A 22277-nucleotide genomic window follows, 5' to 3' on the forward strand; every position below is an offset into this window, starting at 1 on the left:
CAGGATAAGATGCCATGGAGATTGCTGGAGGCTACTGGTTAAAGGAAACTTAAAGGCAAAACCATCAGGATTGTTCTTAAAATGCTATTTTGAAACACCATTCATTGACTACAAGGATCAGTTACATTGGTTCAAGTCTGAAAAGATGCTGCCAGACTGGAATCCTCCCAGAATATGCTAATTGCATGTTACAATGGCACTTGTAGAAGGATGTGATTTTGACAGACTCCTTTGTAATGTTGATTCCCTTCTTATAACTCTCTTGACATTACTTTTTGCTTCAAATGGACTCAAGTGACTTAATTTGGGTTCTGGTAGCTTTCACAGTGGCCAAAATGTGACAGTATGAGACAAGTGAAGATTCCAGAAACAGGGCAATGTAGTCTACACTGGTGATGTATAGTGGCAAGCCCTGGAAAGGGGATGTATGAGGTAGAACTTTCCCAAAAGCCCCGTCCTCATACCGTCTTTTCAAAAAAAGTCTGCAAAGCCAGGTGGTAGAATCTGAGTCTCTTGACTTCTCAGGTTAGTGTTCTCCACATGGCCCAACCCTGTCATAAATACAGCTAAGTGTAGCATGCAATGGGACATGGCTTACCCATATCTCAGGCCTGTCATCACGTGCACTCCACTAAAGTGTTGGATAAATTGATGAGTGTAGCGAGGCTTGTGGAGTTACTCTGAAGGCATCTGGCAGAGGATGGCCAAATTTTAAACTTACTTAAAGCATTATGAGATTTTTAGTGCTTTCTTTCTTTTTTCCTTTGTTGTTTGGTTTTTGGTAACCTGATTGTCTAGTACTAGAGAGTGAACTCCGTAAATAATGCCATGTTTTAAAAGTAAAACTTTGGAAATACCTAAGAGGCTAGTTTTATTTTATTTGGGCAAAGAAGTTGTCTACACTGTGTTCCCAGTCTGAGATTTTGCCTGTGACTGAGATTAAAGGGGGCTTAAGTAAGCTGGTAGTGGAAACTTCTCACTGAACAGCATTCAAGTGGACCTTGGTTTTTGGTAGGAGCTGTTAGCTCTGCTTACAGTGAGAGACAGCAGCAAAATGTAATAAAGAAACATGCAGGTTGATAGCAGAAGTCCATTTGATGTTGGGAACAAGATAATTATGGGAGATGACAAGATTAAAGACTTAATTAGTCACAAATTTTCATCTGTAGGAGAAAGAAGCCTCATGGGCATTGCAGGAATTGTTCAGATCCCATGTATAGCCCTCAAGAATCTAACATGTTTCCTTGAGAATAGAATTTTCATAGTTCCTGTCTTGCAAGCCATGAGAGAGGGAGAGGGTGTGTTTCCCTGCCTGCTGACCTAAGCACTAAGGAGCTTCTACAGCTAGGCTCTAAGGGCCTCTCTGCTCTACCGTCTGGGGACAGCCATTGGCATCATCCATGATGCTGGGTCTTCAGGCACACAGAATGCAAATTATTGGCTCATGGAATCCTTGGCATGGATTTCAAAGGAAAAGCAGACAATGTATGCCATGTCAGAATAACCACAGACTGTGGAACCACTCACATCCTTATGTCCATGTGTCCACACATGTGGAACCTACAGATGTCCTCTGTAGAACAGCTGCAGTAAGAGCAGAGCCAGCTCAGAGAGATCATATGCACCACAACCTTCAGGTCTATAGAGGAGGAGATTGTAGCCTGTTGGTGCTATTTTCTGAATAGAATGTGCCATGCCATAAGACATATAAGTCTGTGAATATAAAGGGTCTAGTAATTTGCCCTGCTGTCTTTCAGTCTTCCTTTGCCTCCATTACTACTTTATGGGCCCCAAATCTGTCATGGGACCCAGGAAAAAGTAGCAAAAAACCATCTCCCCTCTGCCACAGTGTGCTTGGGAGAGCATAGACATTGGGTCAGTCAATCATCTATCCACCTCCTGTGGAGGTGGCATCTCATGATGTTGAATCTCTCTCCATGCTCCCTTCTCTAATGTATAAATGAATTATTCTTAATATAAATGTAAGCAGTGAATTAAGCCAGCGGCTATATTTCTTTATGTTAATCCCCAATAATCACACTGGTAAACCAATATTTATTTAAAAGTTTGCCTCAATAGCTGAGTAATTTAATGATCTACCTTTACTTTCTATGCTAATCCAGCTGCCTCTCACCCGGTTGATACTTGCATATTATTATTGATGTGGCTGCTCAGATCCCTTCTTGGTGGCTCTAATTTCTCCATCCTGCCCCTGATATATGAATCTCCCCCTCCTCTCCTCTTCCTCCTCCTCCTCCTCTCCCCTCTCCTTTTCTCATTGGCAGATGTCCTGCCCTATTCCCTATTCTGCTCAGCCACTGGTCAGCATTTATTGACAAGGCAGTGAATAAGTGGCAAGAAATGTTTACACAGATGTGAGACAGGAGATACTTTATATAAGCATTACAATGCCATGTTCAGAATGAAACAAGACACAAAAGAAGAGAAATGAGCATTTGAATAACACAAGGGTAAACTTTATACAGTGTACAAAAACATTATTAGTACACTAATGTATATAGATCCATTTTGAGCCAAAGACAGAGACTCTGGTTTGATTTCTAAGGGAATGTATTTGTGATGTCATTAAAAATTGAAAGCATATGGCCAGTCAGTTGTGTCACATGTCTTTAATCCCAGAACTTGGGAGGCAGAGGCAGGTGGGTCTCTGATTTCAATCCTAGCCTGGTCTACAGAGTGAGTTCCAGGAAAGCCAGGACTACACAGGTAACCAAATAACAAAAACCAAAAATTTGAAAGCATAAAATCAAATGTTTCTCCCTATTGTGTCCCACTGGTGTCAGACGATTGATTTTGGAAACAATATCTGACAAAAAGTCACCCTTTTCTTAGCTCCAGACTCTCAAACATGACTGGGCCTCCTGATCACAGTTCAACATGTTCCCTATGGGATGACCTCTCTGCTGTTTCCTTGGCTCTGAGCTCAGTCCAAAAGTCCACTTCCTTGTCTTTCAGCCTATGGGCTGCCTGTGCTGGGACTCCAATCTGAAGGTATCCTTCCTTCTGGTCATATTCTGGCCAATGAGGCAGCCCTTCACCATTAGGGTTCCTGTAAACAGAATAAAAAGAAATTCACCAAGATGTACAAAGATGCCCAGGCTTATCTCTGCCAAGAAGCCTGTAACCTTCCACAGATCAAATGGACAGGTGTCTAAATCCTGGCACACGGGTTTGTTTCTTTCTTTCTTTCTTCCTTCCTTTCTTTCTTTCTTTCTTTCTTTCTTTCTTTCTTTCTTTCTTTCTTTCTTTCTTTCTTTTTTAAGTTTGTTATGATATACATCTTGCATTCTCTGCAAATCCTCACGTGTTACAGGCTGGTATTGAGCTAGAAGCTAGTGGAATAAAGGGTGGAGTGTAGTTAGAAGAAGCAAATGCTGGCGACCTTGAGTAGTGCTGGGGGTCCCACTCCTTCCTGTCATAGCTTCCTGACTGCATGCTGCTCTGCCTCATCACAAGCCTCAAATTAAAAGTCCAAGTGAAACTCAGAGCTAGAATACAACCTTCATTTAAGTGAGTGGACTTTGGGCATTTTGTCAGTCTTTGAAAGCTAACATCTAAAATTGCTTCTGAGAAAGGGGTCACTCTATGGTTAAGCTGGTATTGTAGTTTGTAATAATTTTTAATTGGTTTGTGAAGGAAATTGGAAGTTTGGAGAGCATGCTGCTGCAAACTTAGAATAGGTGAGTAGGATATTCTAGATTCTAGTGGGTTCTAAAATGAAAGAAGTCAATGAAGCCAAGCTTGTGACATTTCAGAGGGCAATGAAGCCTCTGTGTGGAACTTGAATAGAGATAATTAGTGTTCCATTATGTCTACAGTTGTCCATTCCCTGACCTTTCTTGATAGATTGATAGCAGTGTCAGACTGCATAACTAATGGGCTTGTTCAAAAGCATCACAGCTTTCAGGCAATGTAAAGGTACTTTTTGTTGGTTTCAATTAGATTTACAGTGAAATTAAAGGGAAAAATTACAGCATAAAGAACTTAATGATTCTGTATTTCAAAATTAAGAATCGGGCCAATAAAGACCCAAGTCTTCTGAACAGATGAAAGGAGGACATATTCCTAAGGATGTCTCGGGATCTGCGAGATGGCCCATCACGAGGGTATCACTTGCTTCAAAGACATTTCTTGAGATATTAGCATTAACTGTCCTTCATCTACAGTATGGTGTAAAGAATCAATTTTCTGGGATTTGTTTCCCTATGTTCAGGTTCTTGGAGGATTTACGTTGATGGTCCATGGGCCCTAACTCTACCTCAAACTATAGTTAGATCTTGACGTCATCGCATTGCACTGATTTTGCAGGCAAGCAAAATGCAAGGCCCATGGGGCCATCAAGGTTGCTATTTGGTTTTCAAGTGAAAGCATGGGCGATCATCAAGTGTGTCAAAAGTTTGATGTCTCAAGTAGCAACCCTAACAGCATAATGCAAGAAGCTATGAGAGTAAAGCGACCTTTTGAGGGAGACCTTAGTAAGTCATAATTTGGCATGGCTTGGAACATTGGCCTAGGAAACATTCAGACCATGAGCAGAATGACTGTCTTGATCACTCGTGGTGTTAAGAGACACTGTGGCCAAGGAAACTCTTATTAAATAAGGCACTTAATTGGGACTTGGAGTAAACTTTTATTGGCTTAGTGCATTGCTGTCATGGCAGGAGCATGGCAGCATGCATGGTAGTGGAGTGATAGCTACACTGACCTACAGTCAGAGAGAGACTGGGCCTGACAGGGCCTTTGAAACCTCAAAGTCTACCCTGAGTCTACACTTCCTTTTAACAAGGCCATACCCACAAATTTTTCTAATCCAAACAAAGAGCTTCACTTCCTGGTGACTATGCACTAAACTACATAAACTTATGAGGGTCATTCTTATTTAAACTACCACAGAGTCCTAGTGGCCACAGGGGCTATAGGCATTGAGACTTTAGAATGCATTCCCCAGCATTCAGAGCCCATGTCTGTCAATAGATTCCTGGATGTACCAAAGGAAATTTAAGATTTAAATTCTTTTCACGGATTTTGGACCTGCTTTAGTCTCGTTCCTCATTGCTATTCTCCTGTCCCTCCCTGTAGAACAGCAATGTTTGGCTATTTTCCTTGTATCTTAGGAATTTGTTACTTCTTTTTTTGTTGGTGTGGGTTTTCATAGCAAAGGTTTGCCTGAGTCTGGAAATTCTTTTGACTTGGATGTCAAAGCAGTATAAAAAGTAATGAGAAGTTAGGTATGTGTGGTAATGAGTTTCTGTGATAGGCATGAACTTCTTGGGGGTCATGGGCAGGATGTTATCATTTAGAATTTGATATTGCCCCAAATCCTCATGGGTTAAAGCTTTGATCCCCTCCTGATGGTGCCATTGGGACATGGCAGAAAAGTAATAAAGGAGAACTTGAAGAAGGATGATCATGGAAGACTTTCCACTGAGGATTATAGTAGCATCCTGGCCCTTTCCTTCCATCCATGAATGATAGAAGGTAAGGAGCTTTGACCTACCATATGCTCCACACATGATGTTCTGTTCCAACACAAGAACTAATAGGCAAAATGAGCAAAACCCAAAGTCTGGGTCAAAATTCACATTCTCTCCTACATGTTGAACTATCACAAATATCATCATAGCTACAAATTGGATTAACACAGCTCTCATTGTGAGAATGCTATAGTCAGAGGGACAGGAGGACAATCACTCAAACATTAGAAAACTAGTCCTTCCTCAGGGGTATGACTCACGGCACCACACCTCCAGCTTTGCCTTCATAGCCATCTGTCTTACCCATTCCGAGCAAAGTTGGCCCAGAATTTCATCACCATCTTGCTGAGGTTGATCTCTTCTTCTGAAGCACCCTCTGTGATAAAGAAGGAATTAAAAAAATAGCTACTTAATTTAAGATGTGGTTAATGAGCATTTGTATTTGAATCTGAGCACCTTTAAGAAATGCCATCTTGTCTGTGAATGGATTACCCGGCGTGTGTCCTGTCTACCCTGATCTATGAAGATAAATGGACTCAAACCTGGTTACTATTTGAAGGGGATAAATGCACTTTTGGCCTTTATGGCAGACTCATTTACTCAAAAATCTGCCTTTTAAGAAGATCTTGGTGAGTGTGCCTACAATTTAAAGTCAAGAGGAACATTCCAGGTGTTCTCTGCCTTTCTCTGTCATGCTCACCTGCCTGGAATTTAATGGCAACAACACTCAACTTCCCCAGCTTTACCACCAGGGTTGCTTGCCCTTAGGGCTATCTCTGACACATATACCTCTTCATAGAATCTGAAAACAATCAGAACTGGAATGATACCGAGTAGATATCCAGCAGAGAGATGCTCAGAGACACTGGTATGCTATGAGGGACATAATTCACAAAGTTTGCTAAACTGTTGAAAAGTAAAGTATTGAAGACCTTTGTGAAAGGATATATATGCCAGCCAGATGGTGGGTAGGAACATGATAGACCTTATTTAAGGTTAGAAATTTTCCTCACACCCCACCACATTCACAGTGTAATACTTATGAGAGGAAAATTAAATTCTGGCACTCTTGCCCTAACGCAAAGCCTGTGGTGATCTTCCACTTTTCCTCCTGGGGTCACAGATCAGGATTCTGAGAATGACTATCTCTGGGGACACAGTAACATAATCCCATCATGTGTGTTAAAGGAGAGAGACTGGAAACCGTCTTATAGCTGATCCCTGTCACAAAGCATAAAGAAAGCCAGTTTAAAAGGAGGAACTCGCTCAAGGCCATCAAGGCAAGACACAAACTGAGGCCTAATATCACCAAGAACACAGCCAGCAAAAAGACATTACCTTTTAAAAACGGGGCTCCCCATACAGAAAAGAGTTCATCAGCGTGGTCTCCTAACAATTCCTGGGGTCTATCGTCTGATACAAAACTTGGGCGATACTGATATTCATACATGTAGGTTGGGGCTCCAGCATCTGTGGAGACAAGGATTCATGTACAGTTACATTACTAGACACACACCTGGGTGGTGTCACAGTCTTAGGTCCTGCACTTGATTATATTCTTCATCTGCAGAAGAGATAAACACAGTTTTAATAAAGCTATGGCCAACAACCTTCCATTCCATAACTGCACCAGGGGGCAGATCACATGATCTAGCATGCCCCGCCCCCCATGCCCATACCTAGAAATAGCTTGACTTTCAGGAGGTCTGTCATAACCAGGCTTGCAGATCAGGAGCACCAGACCGCCTCCCACACTCAGGGACAGCCTGACTCAAGGAAGCCAATCATAATCAGGCTCACAGGAGGGACAGGCTCCAGTCAGGGACAACAAGGCCAGTTAACAGGAGAGATAGTCAGATGGCAAAGGGCAAGCACAAGAACATAAGCAACAGAAACCAATGCCAAGTGATACCATCACAACCCAGTTCTCCCACTACAGCCATCCCTAGATAACTTAACATACCTGAACAGCAGGATTCTGACCTAAAATCCTATCTCATAAGGATGATAAAGGACCTTAAGGAGGACATAAATAGCTCCCTTAAAGAAATACAGAAGAACACAGGTAAATAGGTAGCAGCCCTTTAAGAGAAACACATAAATTCCTTAAAAATATATATATGAAAAACACAATCAAATAGGTAAAGGAATTGAACAAAAATGTCCAGGATCTAAAGACAATCACAAAGGGAGGCAACCCTGGAGATGAAAAACCAACAGACACAAGCACCACCAACAGAATACAAGAGACGGAGGAGAGGGAATCTGTCATAGAAGATACCATGGAAGGTATTGACACAACAATAAAAGAAAATGCAAAATGCAAAAAGCTCCTAACCCAAAACATCCAGGAAATTTAGAACACAATGAAAAGACCAAACCTAAGAGTAATAGGAGTAGAAGAGAGTAAAGATTCCCAATTCAAAGGACCAGAAAACATCAACAAAATCATAGAAGAAAACTTCCCCAACCTAAAGAAAGAAATAGTCATAGATTTACAAGAAGGCTAAAGTACACCAAATAGACTGGACCAGAAAAGAAATTCCTCCCATCACATAATAATCAAAACACTAAATACACAGAACAAAGAAAGAATATTAAAAGCAATAAGGGGAAAAGGACAAGTAACATATAAAGGTAGCCCTATCAGACTTACACCAGATTTCTCAACAGAGACTCTAAAAACCAGAAGATCTTGAACAGATGTCATGCAGACCCTAAGAGAACACAAATGCCAGCCCAGGATACTATACCCAGCAAAACTCTCAATCATCATAAATGGAGAAACCAAGATATTACATGACAAAACCAAATTTAAACAATATCTTTCCACTAATCGGCCCTACATATGATAATACAAGGAAAACTCCAACACAATGAGGCAAACTACACCCAAGGAAAACTAAGAAAGTAATTATCTCGCAACAAACCCAAGAGAAGAGAACCACCACACAAACATAGCACCACCTCTAAAAACGAAAATAACAGGAACCAACAATCATTGATGTTTAATAGCTCTCAAAATCAATGGACTCAATACCCCAATAAAAAGGCATAGGCTAACAGACTGGATACATAAATAAGACCCAGAAGTTTGCTGCGTACAGGAAACACAAAGACAGACATTATGTTAGACAAAAAAAGGTAGAAAAATTATTTCCAAGAAAATGTTCCCAAGAAACAAGCTGGAGTAGCCATTCTAATATCCAACAAAATAGTCTTTCAACCAAAAACTATTAACAGAGATAGGGAAAGACATATATTCATCAAAGGAAAAATCCACCAAGATGAAGTGTCAATTCTGAACATCAATGTCACAAATTCAAGGGTACCCACATTTGTAAAAGAAATGTTACTAAAGCTCAAAACAGTTATTGAAATTCACACAATAATAGTGGGAGACTTCAACACCCCACTCTCACCAATGGACAGGTCATCCAAACAGAAACTAGAAAGAGACACAGTAAAATTAACAGAAGTTCTGAACCACATGGATTTAACAGATATTTACAGAACATTTCACCCTAAAACAAAAGAATATACCCTCATCTCAGCACCTCATGGTACCTTCTCCAAAACTGACCACATAATCAGAAACAAAACAAGCCTCAAAAGATACAAGGAGATTGAAATAATCCCATGCATTCTGTTAGCTCACCACAGACTAAAGCTAGTATTCAATAACAACAAAAAAACAGAAAGTCCACATACTAATGGAAACTGAATAACTCTCTATTCAATGATAACCTGGTCAGGGAAGGAAGGAAGGAAGGAAGGAAGGAAGGAAGGAAGGAAGGGAGGGAGGGAGGGAGGGAGGGAGGGAGGGAGGGAGAGAAAGAGAGAAAGAAAGAAAGAAAGAAAGAAAGAAAGAAAGAAAGAAAGAGAAAGAGAAAGAGAAAGAGAAAGAGAGAAAGAATGAAAGAGAGAGAAGGAAGGAAGAAAGAAAGAAGGAAGGAAAGGAAGGGAAGGGAAGGAAAGGAGAAAGGAGAAAGGAGAAAGAAAGGAGAAAGGAGAAAGGAGAAAGGAGGAGAAAGGAGAAAGGAGGAGAAAGGAGAAAGGAGAAGAGAAAGGAGAAAGGAGAAAGGAGAAAGGAGAAAGGAGAAAGGAGAAAGGAGAAAGGAGAAAGGAGAAAGGAGAAAGGAGAAAGAGAAAGGAGAAAGGAGAAAGGAGAAAGGAGAAAGGAGAAAGGAGAAAGGAGAGGAGAGGAGAGGAGAGGAGAGGAGAGGAGAAAGGAGAGGGGGAAGGGGAAGGGGAAGGGGAAGGGGAAGGGGAAGGGGAAGGGGAAGGGGAAGGAAAGGGGAAGGGGAAGGAAGGGGAAGGGGAAGAAGGGGAAAAAGGGAAAGGGAAAAAGGGAAAGGGAAAAAGGAAGAAGAAAGGAAGGAAGAAAGGAAGGGAAAGGAAGGGAAAGGAGGAAGGGGAAGGAAGGGGAAGGGGAAGGAAGGGGAAGGGGAAGAAGGGGAAAAAGGGAAAGGGAAAAAGGGAAAGGGAAAAAGGGAAAGGGAAAAAGGGAAAGGGAAAAAGGGAAAGGGAAAAAGGGAAAGGGAAAAAGGGAAAGGGAAAAAGGGAAAGGGAAAAAGGGAAAGGGAAAAAGGGAAAGGGAAAAAAGGAAAGGGAAAGGGAAAGGAAAGGAAAGGAAAGGAAAGGAAAGGAAAGGAAAGGAAAGGAAAGGAAAGGAAAAAGGAAAGGGGAAAGGAAAGGGGAAAGGAAAGGGGAAAGGAAAGGAGGAGAGAGAGAGACAGACAGACAGACAGACAGAGACAGAGAGAGAGACACAGAGAGAAACTAAATACTTTCTAGAATTTAACAAAAATGAAGGCACAGCATACTCAAACTTATGGGGCACAATGAAAGCAGTGCTAAGAGGAAAATTCATAGCACTGAGTGCCTTTATAAAGAAATTGGAGAGATCCTACACTAGCAAATTAAATATGAAAGGCCTAGAACAAAAAGAAGAAAACACACACAACCTCTTGTAGATGGCAGGAAATAATTAAACTCAGGGCAGAAATCAACCAATTAGAAACAAAAAGAACTGTACAAAGAATCAAGAAAACCAAAAGCTGGTTCTTTGAGAAAATCAACAAGATAGATAAACCCTTAGACAAACTAACTAAAGGGACCAGAGTCAGTATCCAAATTAACAAAATCAGAAATGAAAAGGGATACATAACAACAGAAATGGAGGAAATTTAAAAAAAAAAAGTCAGATCCTACTACAAAAGTCTATACTCAAAAAGTTCGAAAATCTAGATGAAATGGATTATTTTCTAGACAGACAGAAGGTACCAAAGTTAAATCAGGACCAGATAAACTATCTAAACAGTCCCATAACCCCTAAGAAAATAGAAGCAGTCATTAAAAGTCTCTCAACCAAAAAAAGCCCCCAGTCAAATGGTTTTATTGCAAAATGTTATCAGACCGTCAAAGAAGACCTAAAAACCAATACTTCTCAAGCTAATCCACAAAATAGAAAGAGAAGGATGACTACCTAATCCATCCTATGAAGCCCCAGTTACACTGGACATAAACCATACAAAGAACTTGAGACCAATCTCACTTATGAATATAGATGCAAAAATACTAAATACAATTCTCATAAACTGAATCCAAGAACACACCAAAACCATTATTTGCCACAATCAAGTAGGCTTCATCTTAGGGATGCAGGGATGGTTCAAAATATGGAAATCTATCAACGTAATCCACTATATAAACAAACTCAAAGAAAAAAATCACATGATCAACTTATTAGATGCTGAAAAAGCCTTTGCCAAAATACAGCAACCCTTCACGTTAAAAGTCTTAGAAAGATCAGGAATTCAAGGCACATACCTAAACATAATAAAAGCAATATACAACAATCCAACAACCAACATCAAATTAAATGGAGAGAAACTTGAAGCAATCCCACTAAAATCAGAAACAAGACAAAGCTGCCCACTCTCCCTATTTATTCAATATGGTACTGGAAATTCTAGCTAGTGTAATAAGACAGCAAAAAGAGGTCAAAGTGACAGAAAATCAGAAAGGAAAAAGTCAAGGTATCCCTACTTGCAGATCATATGATTGTATACATAAGTGACCCCAAATATTCTACCAGAGAACTCCTCCATCTAAAAACAACTTCAGCAAAGTGGCTGAATATAAAATTAACTCAAACAAATCAATAGACTTCCTTTATACAAAAGATAAATGGGCTGAGAAATAAATTAAGGAAACAACACCCTTTATAATAGTCACAAATAATCTAAAGTATCTTTGTCATAACTCTAAAAAATCTGTATGACAAGAACTTCAAGTCTCTGAAGGAAAAAAATTGAAGAAGACCTCAGAAAATGGAAAGACCTCCCATACTCATCATGGATTGGTAGAATTAGCATTAAGAAAAATGGCCATCTTACTGAAAGCAATCTATAGTCTCAATGCAATCCCCACCAAAATTCCAACTGAATTCTTTACAGAGATAAAAAGAGAAAATCTCAACTTCATCTGGAATAACTAAAAACTCAGGGTAGTAAAAACAATTCTCAACACTAAAAGAACTTCTAGGGGAATCACCACCCCTGACCACAAGCTGTACTACAGAGCAATAGTGATAAAACCTGCATGGTACTGGTACAGAGACAGGCAGTAGATCAATGAAATAGAATTGAAGATGCTGAAATAAACCCAACACTTATGGTCACTTGATTTTTGACAAAGAAGACAAAACCATACAGAGGGGGAAAAAGACAGCATTTTCAACAAATGGTGCTGGTCTAACTGGCAGACTGCATTTAGAGGAATCCAAACTGATCCGTTTTTATCTCCTTGTATAAAGCTCAAGTCCAAGTGGATCACGAACCTCCACATAAAACCAGATACACTGAATCTAGTCAAAGAGAAAGTGGGAAAGAGCACACATTAGCACAGGGGAAATTTTCCTGAACAGACCACCAATGACTCAGACTCTATGATCAGTAATCTCAGACTGAGCCATTTGTCAAGGATGACAAATGGGACCTCATGAAACTATAAAGCTTCTGTAAGGCAAAGGACAAAATGGCAACCTACAGATTGGGAAAAGATCTTTACCAACCCTACATCCAATAAAGGACTAATATCCAAAATATACAAAGAACTCAAGAAGTTAGACTTCAGAAAGCCAAATAACGCTTTTAAAAATGGGGTACAGAGCTAAACAAAGACTTCTCAACTAAGGAATCTTGAATGGCTGAGAAGCACCTAAAGAAATGTTCAACATCCTTAATCACCAAGGAAATGCAAATCAAAACAACCCTGAGACTACACCTCACACCAATCAGAATGGCTAAGATAAAAAAAAAAAAAAAAAAAAAAAAACTCAGGATACAGCAGATGCTGGTGAGGATGTGGTGAAAGAGGAACTCTCCTCCATTCCTAGTGGAAATTGAAAAAAAAAGTGGTTTAGCCACTTTGGAAATCAGTCTGGCAGTACCTCAGAAAACTGGAAATAGTTCTACCAAAAGACCCAGCTATACCACTCCTGGGCATACACCCAGAAGATGCTTCAACATGTAATAAGGACACATGCTCCACTATGCTCATAGCAGCCTTATTTATAGTAGCCAGAATCTAGAAACTACCCAAATGTCCCTCAACAGAAGAATGGATACAGAAAGTGTGGTGCATTTACACAATGGAATACCACTTGGCTATTAAAAACTGACAACTTCACGAGTTTCGTAGGCAAATGGATGGAACTAGAAAATACCATCCTGAGTGTGTGTGGTAACCCAGACCCAAAAGGACATACATGATATGTACTCACTGATAAGTGAATATTAGTCCAAAAGCTCAGAATACCCATGATACAACTCACAGATCACATGAAGCTTAACAAGAAGGGTGGGCAAAGTGTAGATGCTCCAGTTCTACTTAGAAGGGGAAAGAAAATAATCAAGGGAGGCAGAAGGATGGAGGGAACTAGATGGGAAAGGGAAGGAGTAAGGAAAAGGGGGGCATGACCAGGTATAGAAAGAGAGGGAAGAGAAGTCCATGAAGCCAGGAGAATGAATAGAAATAAGTAGTTGTGGAGGTATGGGGAGCAGGAGGGCAAGGAAAACCACTAGAAAGTCCCAGACACGAGAGAGAGACTCTCAGATTCCAATGGGGGTGGCATTAGCTGAAATACCTAACAGCTAGGAGATAGAACCTGAAGAGACCAGTAGATAGACATGGCCCTAGTGGAGGAATAGGGCAACCCACCCACCTCAAAATTTTTAACCCAGAATTGTTCCTGTCTAAAGAAAATTCATGGAAAAAAAATGGAGCACACACTCACAACCAACCACTGGACTGAACCTGTGGACACCAATGGAAGCGTTACGGGAAGGACTGAAGGAACTGAAGGAGATTGTAACCCCATAGGAAGAATAACAATATCAACATCCTAAAATATCAACTGACAAATTTTTAAATGAAATACATCCTCCCAGCATAGGATGAGGAATAATCACCTTTCACAGCTTCCCTCACTGGAAACTTGTTAACTCTGTGACTCTGAAACCTATTTGTGGAAGAGATATTTCAAGACCAAGGAGAACTTGCTTGAGATAGGGCATTAATCTTGCTTCTGTCACTTGATTACTTTAGAAGAGAACTCGGATCCCAGCTACAGAGCAGAGATTTTTCATGAACAAGAGACTACATTTTACACAGCAAGCTATCCAAGATATTTGTATTACTTTTTGCAGAGTCCCTGGTATTTCTAAACTTCTTATAATCACAATGCGAGATTTGGAAAGAAAGTGAGACCCATGTGTTGGTAATTACAAAGTGAAACACTCAGAAAACCAAAGACAGGAGGAGGCTGTTTCCAGGCTAGACACTTGAACAAGATTTGCAGATGGAAAGAAATGGAAGGAGGATAGAGGGTTTATTTCAAGAGAGTGATTGAAAATACTCCCTGCCTGGGTGAGGTACCCAACATTGGGTCAGGAAACACAGCAGCTTTCAGTTGATTGTAGCCAAGACACAAAGCAATCATGGTATTAATCATCAAGGAGAAGGGAAAACCCAGGAGCATCAGAGAGAAGAGCTTCACAATCAAGGATGGACCAAATTTATAACCAGTGTCTCAGAGGAAATTTCATGGGCATGGAGAGCAAGGTGATACAGGCTTGTGCTGGAGGAGAGTAACCTCCAGCCTCAAGCACTGTACTCAGGGCAGAGCCCTTCAAAAGTGAGGGAGACATAGCAACTCTCCAGTCAGAAGCTGTGGAACTCGCTGTCTCTGGTCCTTCCTCATGGGAATGGCTAAAGAGTGTTCTTTAAAGCAAAACTTCAAGATAATGAGACATGAGACAGGAGATGTCAAAGCCATAGAAATAAAGCAAGCCACAGGCAGGTCACTCTCAGTTGAAAAGTGGATACAATTTAATCCTGTGTAATACAAATGTACGTCAATAGAAATTATGCCAATAATGATAGATGAGGCATATTATCATCTAGAGTTACAATAAATTGTGTTTGTCCAAATGATGTAATTGTTAATGTCAGGATCATAAAGATGCTGGTGAGGATGAGGAATAAAGGGAACACTCCTCCATTGCTGGTAGGAGTGCAAACTTGTACAGCCACTTTGGAAATCAATTTGAAGGTTTCTCAGAAAATGGAAATTGGTTCTACTTCAAGACCCAGGAATACTACTCCTGGGCATATACCCAAAAAGATGCTCCACCATACCACAAGGACACTTGCTCAACTATGCTCATAGCACCTTTATTCATAATAGCCATAAACTAGAAACAAACTAGATGATCCTTAACTGAAAGTGGATAAAGAAAATGTGATATATTTACACATGAAATACTACTTAGCTATTAAAAACAAGGGCATCATGAAATCTGCAGACAAATAGATGCCCCAGCTACTGAGACATCTCACCTTCACCCTTGTACCAGACATACCTTTGTGAAACAGAAGGTTGTCATGACAAACTCTAAAGACCCAAGACCCCTTGACACAAATACCTCTCCTTTGTGTATAAGCTGTTTAGGCTTGGTGATACAGCTGAGAGATGCTCTCCCTCGCTCCCTCCCCTGGTACTGAAACATAGGGTCTAATGTGAGAGTTTAGAGTGTCTCTGCTCTAATCTAATTCAGTAGTGTGGGCAGTGCAGTAGCACAAAGAAATGAACAATGGACAGCAGCAGCAGCAATGGCAGAGGCAGTAGAGCAGTTGAAAGCCCCAGATACTAAGCAGAAGAAGCAGCAGAAGAGATTGTGAAGAACCGAGCCAGGAAAAAAGTCAGTGGGAGGAAAGATAGCAGGAGATGCTGGGGAGGTGAGATTGGAAAAGGATACAGCAGACTCTGGTTGACAGAAGATTTTGAAAAGGATATTTAGAGTTTTGGGTTAAGGGCTTCAGACCCTGGGTCAAGCACTAGAGTTGTGACACTAACCAATATTAAGGGCTAAGGAGTTTCCCACTCTTGAGCCTACAGAAGAGTTGCAACATTGGTTGCTGTTAAAGACCAAGGAATCGGATACCCAGGCCCACCTGCTTTATGCTTTTGTAGAAGCTGCAGAGACACAGCAAAGGGCTGGGTAATCTTGACTTCCTGGACCTATGTAAGAGCTACAGGGTGTCCATACAGTTTCTCAGCAGCACATGACTGGATGATGAGACGATACCCACCTACGCTTGACCCCACCTGCCTACACCCACAGTCAAGGCTGCCAAAAAGAAGCTGCCAGAGACCTGTGCTTGAAGAATTTCTCCCTGATTTATATCTGGACAGAGCAAAGCATCCTGAGCAACTGAATGATGATTAAAAACAGATAAATAAGCATCTTACTTAATAAAACAAATTGAGACAGAAACAAGAAGAAATGGCCAATCTGAACAGTTCAGTATGGAGGAAGGAGACTGAGACTGTAATCAGAAGTCACCGATCAATGCAAAAACCCAGATTATTGCAATGTCAAACAGACCACAAATTAAAGGGAAGCATGGGAGGTATCAGTGCTTAGACTCTTCCAAACAGCTTTAAAATTCAAAAAAAGGAAATTCCATAAAATTCTGAGAGCATCATTATCCTGATGCTAAAAGGAGACAAGGACATAACAAGAAAATAAAATTACAGCCCAACATCCTTTATGATCATAGATGTAATGATCTTCAACAGCTTCTTACCAAGTACAATGCAACAACATATTAAAAGTGTAATCCTTAGGGCTACAAAAGTGGCTCAGTGGGCTGACCACCAGGTTGACCTCAATCTTCTCCAACTTTACCCCCACACTTCTTTAGAATGTTTTATAACATCACCTCCTAGATGAACTTGCATGTGAACATTATTCTCATAGACACTTACTGGTAGAAGCAAGAGTAAACATTATAGGCCATAGGGAGCCGGCCTTTAAGACCTGACCCTCAGCAGACTTCCTTTCTATCTGTGCTAAGAGGAAGAAATTAGAGTCTTGTCTGATGAGTCTATGCTCCTCCCCGATTCTCATGTCTTACCTCTGTGACTACGGGACACGATTACAGATGGGACACCGAACATAATGTCTCCAATCAAGTCCAGGAACAGGTCTGTCATTGTGGCAGGGTCTTCTGTCCCTCCTAAATACTTTTCAATAGCTGCTGGAATCAGCTTTTCAGAGATGTTCTGAAATGAACCAGAAAGTAGCCACCTTACGTATTGCAAAGGGAGCTTTTCCAGACATTCTTTGATTCTGAGTCACTTGAGTGCTATGCCAAATTCTTCTAGTTTGGGCAGTGAATGGAAGAGAGGGCAACTTCTGGAGAAGGATGTGGTGCAGGAGAAGAATAATGCAAATTCTTTAGGTTCCTTTGTTCTTGGTAGATTGTAAGCTTAAATTTGGAAGTTAGGAATTTCCACAATATATCATTATTATCCCACTGGCTTCAGTGGCAAAAATCCATGTGGCTGAAGCCACGTACTGGTTTTAAAACTGTTCTCCAGTTAGGGGATATCTCAAGCTATGTCCTTAAAGAAAGGCACCTTTCTTGATACACACATGCACATCATCCCTAGGACCTCAAGGGAAATGCAGTTTTTGCTCTCTTCTCTTGTTTTCTGGAAAAGACGCCTTTAGTATCCAATAAATTAACCTCAAAATAAAATACTCCTGGGAAATGGAATGAAGAAGATACAAGTCATATAATTCTCAGCTATGTAATTTCTCTTTAACTCTACAGATCCTAGGGCACCCAGGGACCTATAGACAACAGCAGCCTGTGTATCAGAAGAGCATAAAACCCAAAATCTGTAATCCCCATGGTGCCCCCATTGGCTATACCTCTTCATAGTAACCTATGTAAATCTTATGCCTCCATCCAACTTGGATTATTAAATTCCCCAAGAATTTGCCTGCACTCACCAGAGGAGAAGGTTGCAAATCACAAAAGTGTGTTTCTTCTGAGGATGGGAAAGTGAGAAAGAAAGTCAGGCTGAGCCCAACATCTAAGTACATTTCCAACCACTGATTAAGTCTGCATTTTTGGGAAAACATAGACTTCTTCATTTTTCAACCAGCTCCCATGATTCCCTCAACACTTACAAGAATTGGGTAGGCCTGCCACAGGATGGATGCAGCTGTCTTCTGGTCCAGTTTTCTTTCAGAGAGTGGGAAGTCCAAAAACTGTTAAAGAGATGTGTTTATAAACAGTCGTGAGTTGTGGAGACATGACAAGAAGAAATCCAACAGCCAAACAACCAAATCAATACAGAAGGAAACTTCTTCACTGGGTCTTGATTGGTGTGTGATTTCATGTTTGAAAAAATAGCCAATGTGACAAATGAATAGTATGAGTATGTGTGTGTGTGTGCATGTATGCATGTGTGTGTGACATGTAAAATATAATATGTATAATATACAGACAACATATTTTATTTATATTTGTATTAAATATACATTCTTATATAGTATATATTGTATACTACATGTAATATGGTATATATTACATAACATATATATTATATACTGCATATAACAATATAGTAATATATATATATATATATTCAAGTATAGTCTTTGTAAGGCCAAATTCTATATATGTTTATATGTTCTCCAATACATATATATATATGTGTATATATATATATATGTATTATATATATATATGTATTATATATATTATATATATACACACACATATATATACATATATTCATATATACATATATACATATACATATATATATATATATATATATATATATATCACATATATAAGAATGAAGTAACATCTTGGTCAGAAGAATAATGTAGAAATGAGAGTTCAGGACAGAAGACTCAAGCCCTCATCCACAGTTTTAGGTGACTGAAGAAGCCAAAATCAACCATATGGCTGTACACGTTTTATGATCCTTGAAAGTTCTTTTCCAGCACAACTGTAGAATCATCAGTGAGTCCATACCTCATCCAAACTTCTGCACTCAAAGATTTGACCCTACTCTACCACAACTTCTAGCAACTAGTGGTCATACCCTAGCTCAACACCAGCTCAGGACACTCAGTGGAAGTTATTCAGTTTTCCAGCCTGAGTGAAACCTTTTGGAAATGTAAACATCTGGAGGAGATAATGTTTGATTCTCTTGGTGACCACTGTGGAGGACAATGGAGTTGTAAGTTGCAATAAAACTCTCACCAAAGTGATTAGCTTTGTGACAGATTCGCCATTCATATCACAGAGCCTCCTTGAGCTCCCAGCCTGGAAACCTATCTAGGTATTGGAGCCAGGGACCCAACTCAGGTCATGCCTTCTCTTTTGCATATTTCTGTCATACTATTAAAGGTGAACTAAAAGTTCCTAGATAGATTACTCACTGTCCAACTTTATCTACAACATATTTAAAAAAAATCCTTCTTGGCTTTTAGAACTCAATGAATTGTCTCTGGATCTCAGAAACAGGGCACCTAAAAGCACTTGTGAAAATCTGAGAATTGAAAGTTCAAGTCTAAGGTACAAGCTGCTGAGCCCTGCCTGAGCCCTGCACTCCAGCTCCCTCTCCTTTGTAGATGTCCACAGTTGTTCTATCTGTGCAGATATTATCTCTGGCCCTGCCAGTCTATGAATTTCAACAATCTCTCAGAAATGTTAGTGTTTAGGAAGACAAGTTGGCAGGACTAAAATCCCCAGTGGAAAGTTGGGCTTTCTGGACAACTATGGCAGTGCCCACTCATGGCAATGGGGGCATCTCTCATGGTCTCTAGAAAAACTGGAAGCAGAAGGAAGGCTTGGGCACAGCCCCGGGATTGCGATGGTTGGGACTGTCAGTACATCTATAAAGGGGGCTATATGTTCTCACCATTGGAATGATCCAGCCAAACTCATGCTTGTTGATGCCCACCATGTAGGGGACAGTGTTGAAACTCTTCTCAGCCAGAATCTCTTCTGGTGCCTTTGGCAGCAACACTCCATCAATCACAGTAGGGAGGAAGGGATAGCTCTGGGAAGATGAAAGTGTAAAGTCTGCGATTGTTCTGCACAAGAACAAGCAAGATAAGTACACTACCCTTGCTAAGGCTTGGGGAACCTTCTGGAATGGCAGGAAATATTGGGATACAAAGGAGAAGCATGTGAAACCACCCTCCCCTACACAACAATTTCTGCGAATAATTTACAAGACATGCTGAACACACACAAAGCAGGCCATATCAACAATAAGTCAAGATATGAAAAGGGCTGACAGGGTTCTGCCTTTTAATCCTGCATTATTGACCATTAATAGACTCTGGCAAGGAGGAACCAATATCTTACAAAGTTACATACAAACTGCTGAACCCACCAGTATCTAAGTAGTAGCTCCAAACCCATGATCATAAAGAGCTTTTTAAAAACCAACAAAGTATTGTTCTAAAATGTAGCACTAAATAGATGCAAAGCAAGACAGTTGTTAGTTTAAGAGAGCAAGCAAGAAGACAAAGTATTTTCTCTTGGCACTCAAATAATTGAAAAGAATTAGTTTTAAGAAGACATCGAATTTATCACACAAGGTGACCAGTCTATGACTTGATTCTTCATCTGAGAGATTCAGGGGAGGGACAACCCCTCCTCCAGCAGACTGACAATAGAAACTGGGACCGCTGTACAATTACTCCTGCCATAGAAAAACTGTAGTGCAGAGAGGCTGTCATGGAGCAGACAACAGAAGCAGCTTCTCTGAAAGAAGATACATGTTGACCACATAGAGCAGAGCATCATGTGTACTCTTTATTGGGCACTGTGCTCAAACATCCCAAACAATGAGAGGGGTATGACCTTACTGGCAAAGTATCATATGCAGGGCTATTTCTGAGACTATCAAATAGTCCTGGGTTGGAGAAATGCTTAAGGACAGGATACAGAGAGGAAAGCATAAAGTATATCATCTGCTTAATGTCTGGAATATCCCTAGCACTTAGTAATGATTTGTAGGACCCACTCCATGAAAGGACTTCCATCTGAAAATAATGGTCAGGTTATTAAGATGGCTAGTCTCTCTTATGTTCATAAGAGTAAGTCTGGTGACATCATGGAAAAATAGTAAAAGTGATAGACACAAAAGGAAAACCAGGTTGAACTGGATCCAAGAGGAAGTCCTCCTCAGTAGTAACTCTGTCAATCTGAGCAGTGGCCAGTGTTCTCTGGAATTCTTGTTGCTGTTCTCTGGTGTTGTGTGCCTGTTTGGGTAAGAGAAATCTTGGGCCTCCTTCCTTCATCTTTTCACACAGCCACAGTGAGTCCTGCTCAGGTATTCCTTCACATAGTCCTCCAAACAACTCACATCTCCTGCTGAATCTCCATACAAACCCTTCATGGACCAGCTATACTTCCTGTCTCTATTACCTACCCAGCATCAGGCCCACTCATTCCTGATTGTACCCACCCCAAGCACACTGGCCTTCTACAGCACACCCTTGAAGAAGCGCTTCTCCATCAGAAACACTTCAATCCCCAGGGTTCTAAACATCTGACTTCTTTTGTTCCTTTAGAGCTCCACTGAGAAGCTACCAACCATTCAAGCCACCACCTAATCCTGCTGCTCACATCAAACCATATGCAGCTCTCCAGCTCCCACTGTCATTACCATGACTCTATCCATGAAAATATAAACCATAGAGTTTGCTATGTTTCCCTATTGTGATACCACAATAAGAAAACAGTATGTCTGTTTCATTGTCATGCCCAGTTCCTAAATCATGTTCCTAATCATGTTCTGTTACATAGTGAGTGCTTCTTGCAGTTTTTCTGGATGTTGAAAGACTCCCATTTCTTTCTCATGGAATTTTTCAGAAAAGTGCTCAGATCCCTACGGAGGTGGCAGAGGAGATGGGACTAGAGATACTACATAACTAATCTCCTGGCCAGTGGAGGTAGAAGAGCAGGAGGGATGAGATGCAGGGCATTGTTAGAGTTTTCCAGCTGGTGGCAAGAGGGTGGTGAGTTGAAGTTTGGTCTTGCTGTGTATTTTAATGCTAAGTGCAGGCATCCAAAATAAGAGAGTTCACATGTAGACCCAAGTGAAGCTATGTGGCCTTGCCCCCAAGTTATTTCTGATTGGTGAATAAAGTTGCAGACAGTCAATATCTGGACAGAAAAGACATAGACAGGCTAAGATTGCCAGGCTTGAGTTGGAGTAAAACCATGAGGAGGAGGAGGAGGAGGAGGAGGAGGAAAGCTGCCATATATTAGGTGAGTTCAAGAGAACATGGCTCTGAGGGCTGGCCAATTGGAGTTAAGAGAAGCCCAGATAAAACATAGTAAATAATAACTTGGGGTTATCAGTAGGAAAGTAGATTCTAATAC

At 40.6% G+C, this 22277-nt stretch overlaps 1 protein-coding gene across 1 annotated transcript in view; it reads right to left on the minus strand.

Moving 5' to 3' along the window:
- Nucleotides 1-2350: 2350 nt before the first annotated feature.
- Ces1g (carboxylesterase 1G) overlaps nt 2351-22277 on the minus strand; it is a 34841-nt gene continuing 14914 nt past the window's right edge. The window contains exons 9-14 of the mRNA NM_021456.4: nt 19798-19938; nt 18047-18127; nt 16983-17130; nt 6834-6965; nt 5799-5871; nt 2351-3070 (exon numbers count right to left, since the gene is read on the minus strand). Coding sequence (NP_067431.2) covers nt 2887-3070; nt 5799-5871; nt 6834-6965; nt 16983-17130; nt 18047-18127; nt 19798-19938 — 759 coding nt within the window. The 3' untranslated portion in view covers nt 2351-2886. The remainder of the gene's footprint in view (nt 3071-5798; nt 5872-6833; nt 6966-16982; nt 17131-18046; nt 18128-19797; nt 19939-22277) is intronic.

The sequence above is a fragment of the Mus musculus genome, chromosome 8 (genome assembly GCF_000001635.26).
Source record: "Mus musculus strain C57BL/6J chromosome 8, GRCm38.p6 C57BL/6J".
Classification (NCBI taxonomy): domain Eukaryota; kingdom Metazoa; phylum Chordata; class Mammalia; order Rodentia; family Muridae; genus Mus; species Mus musculus.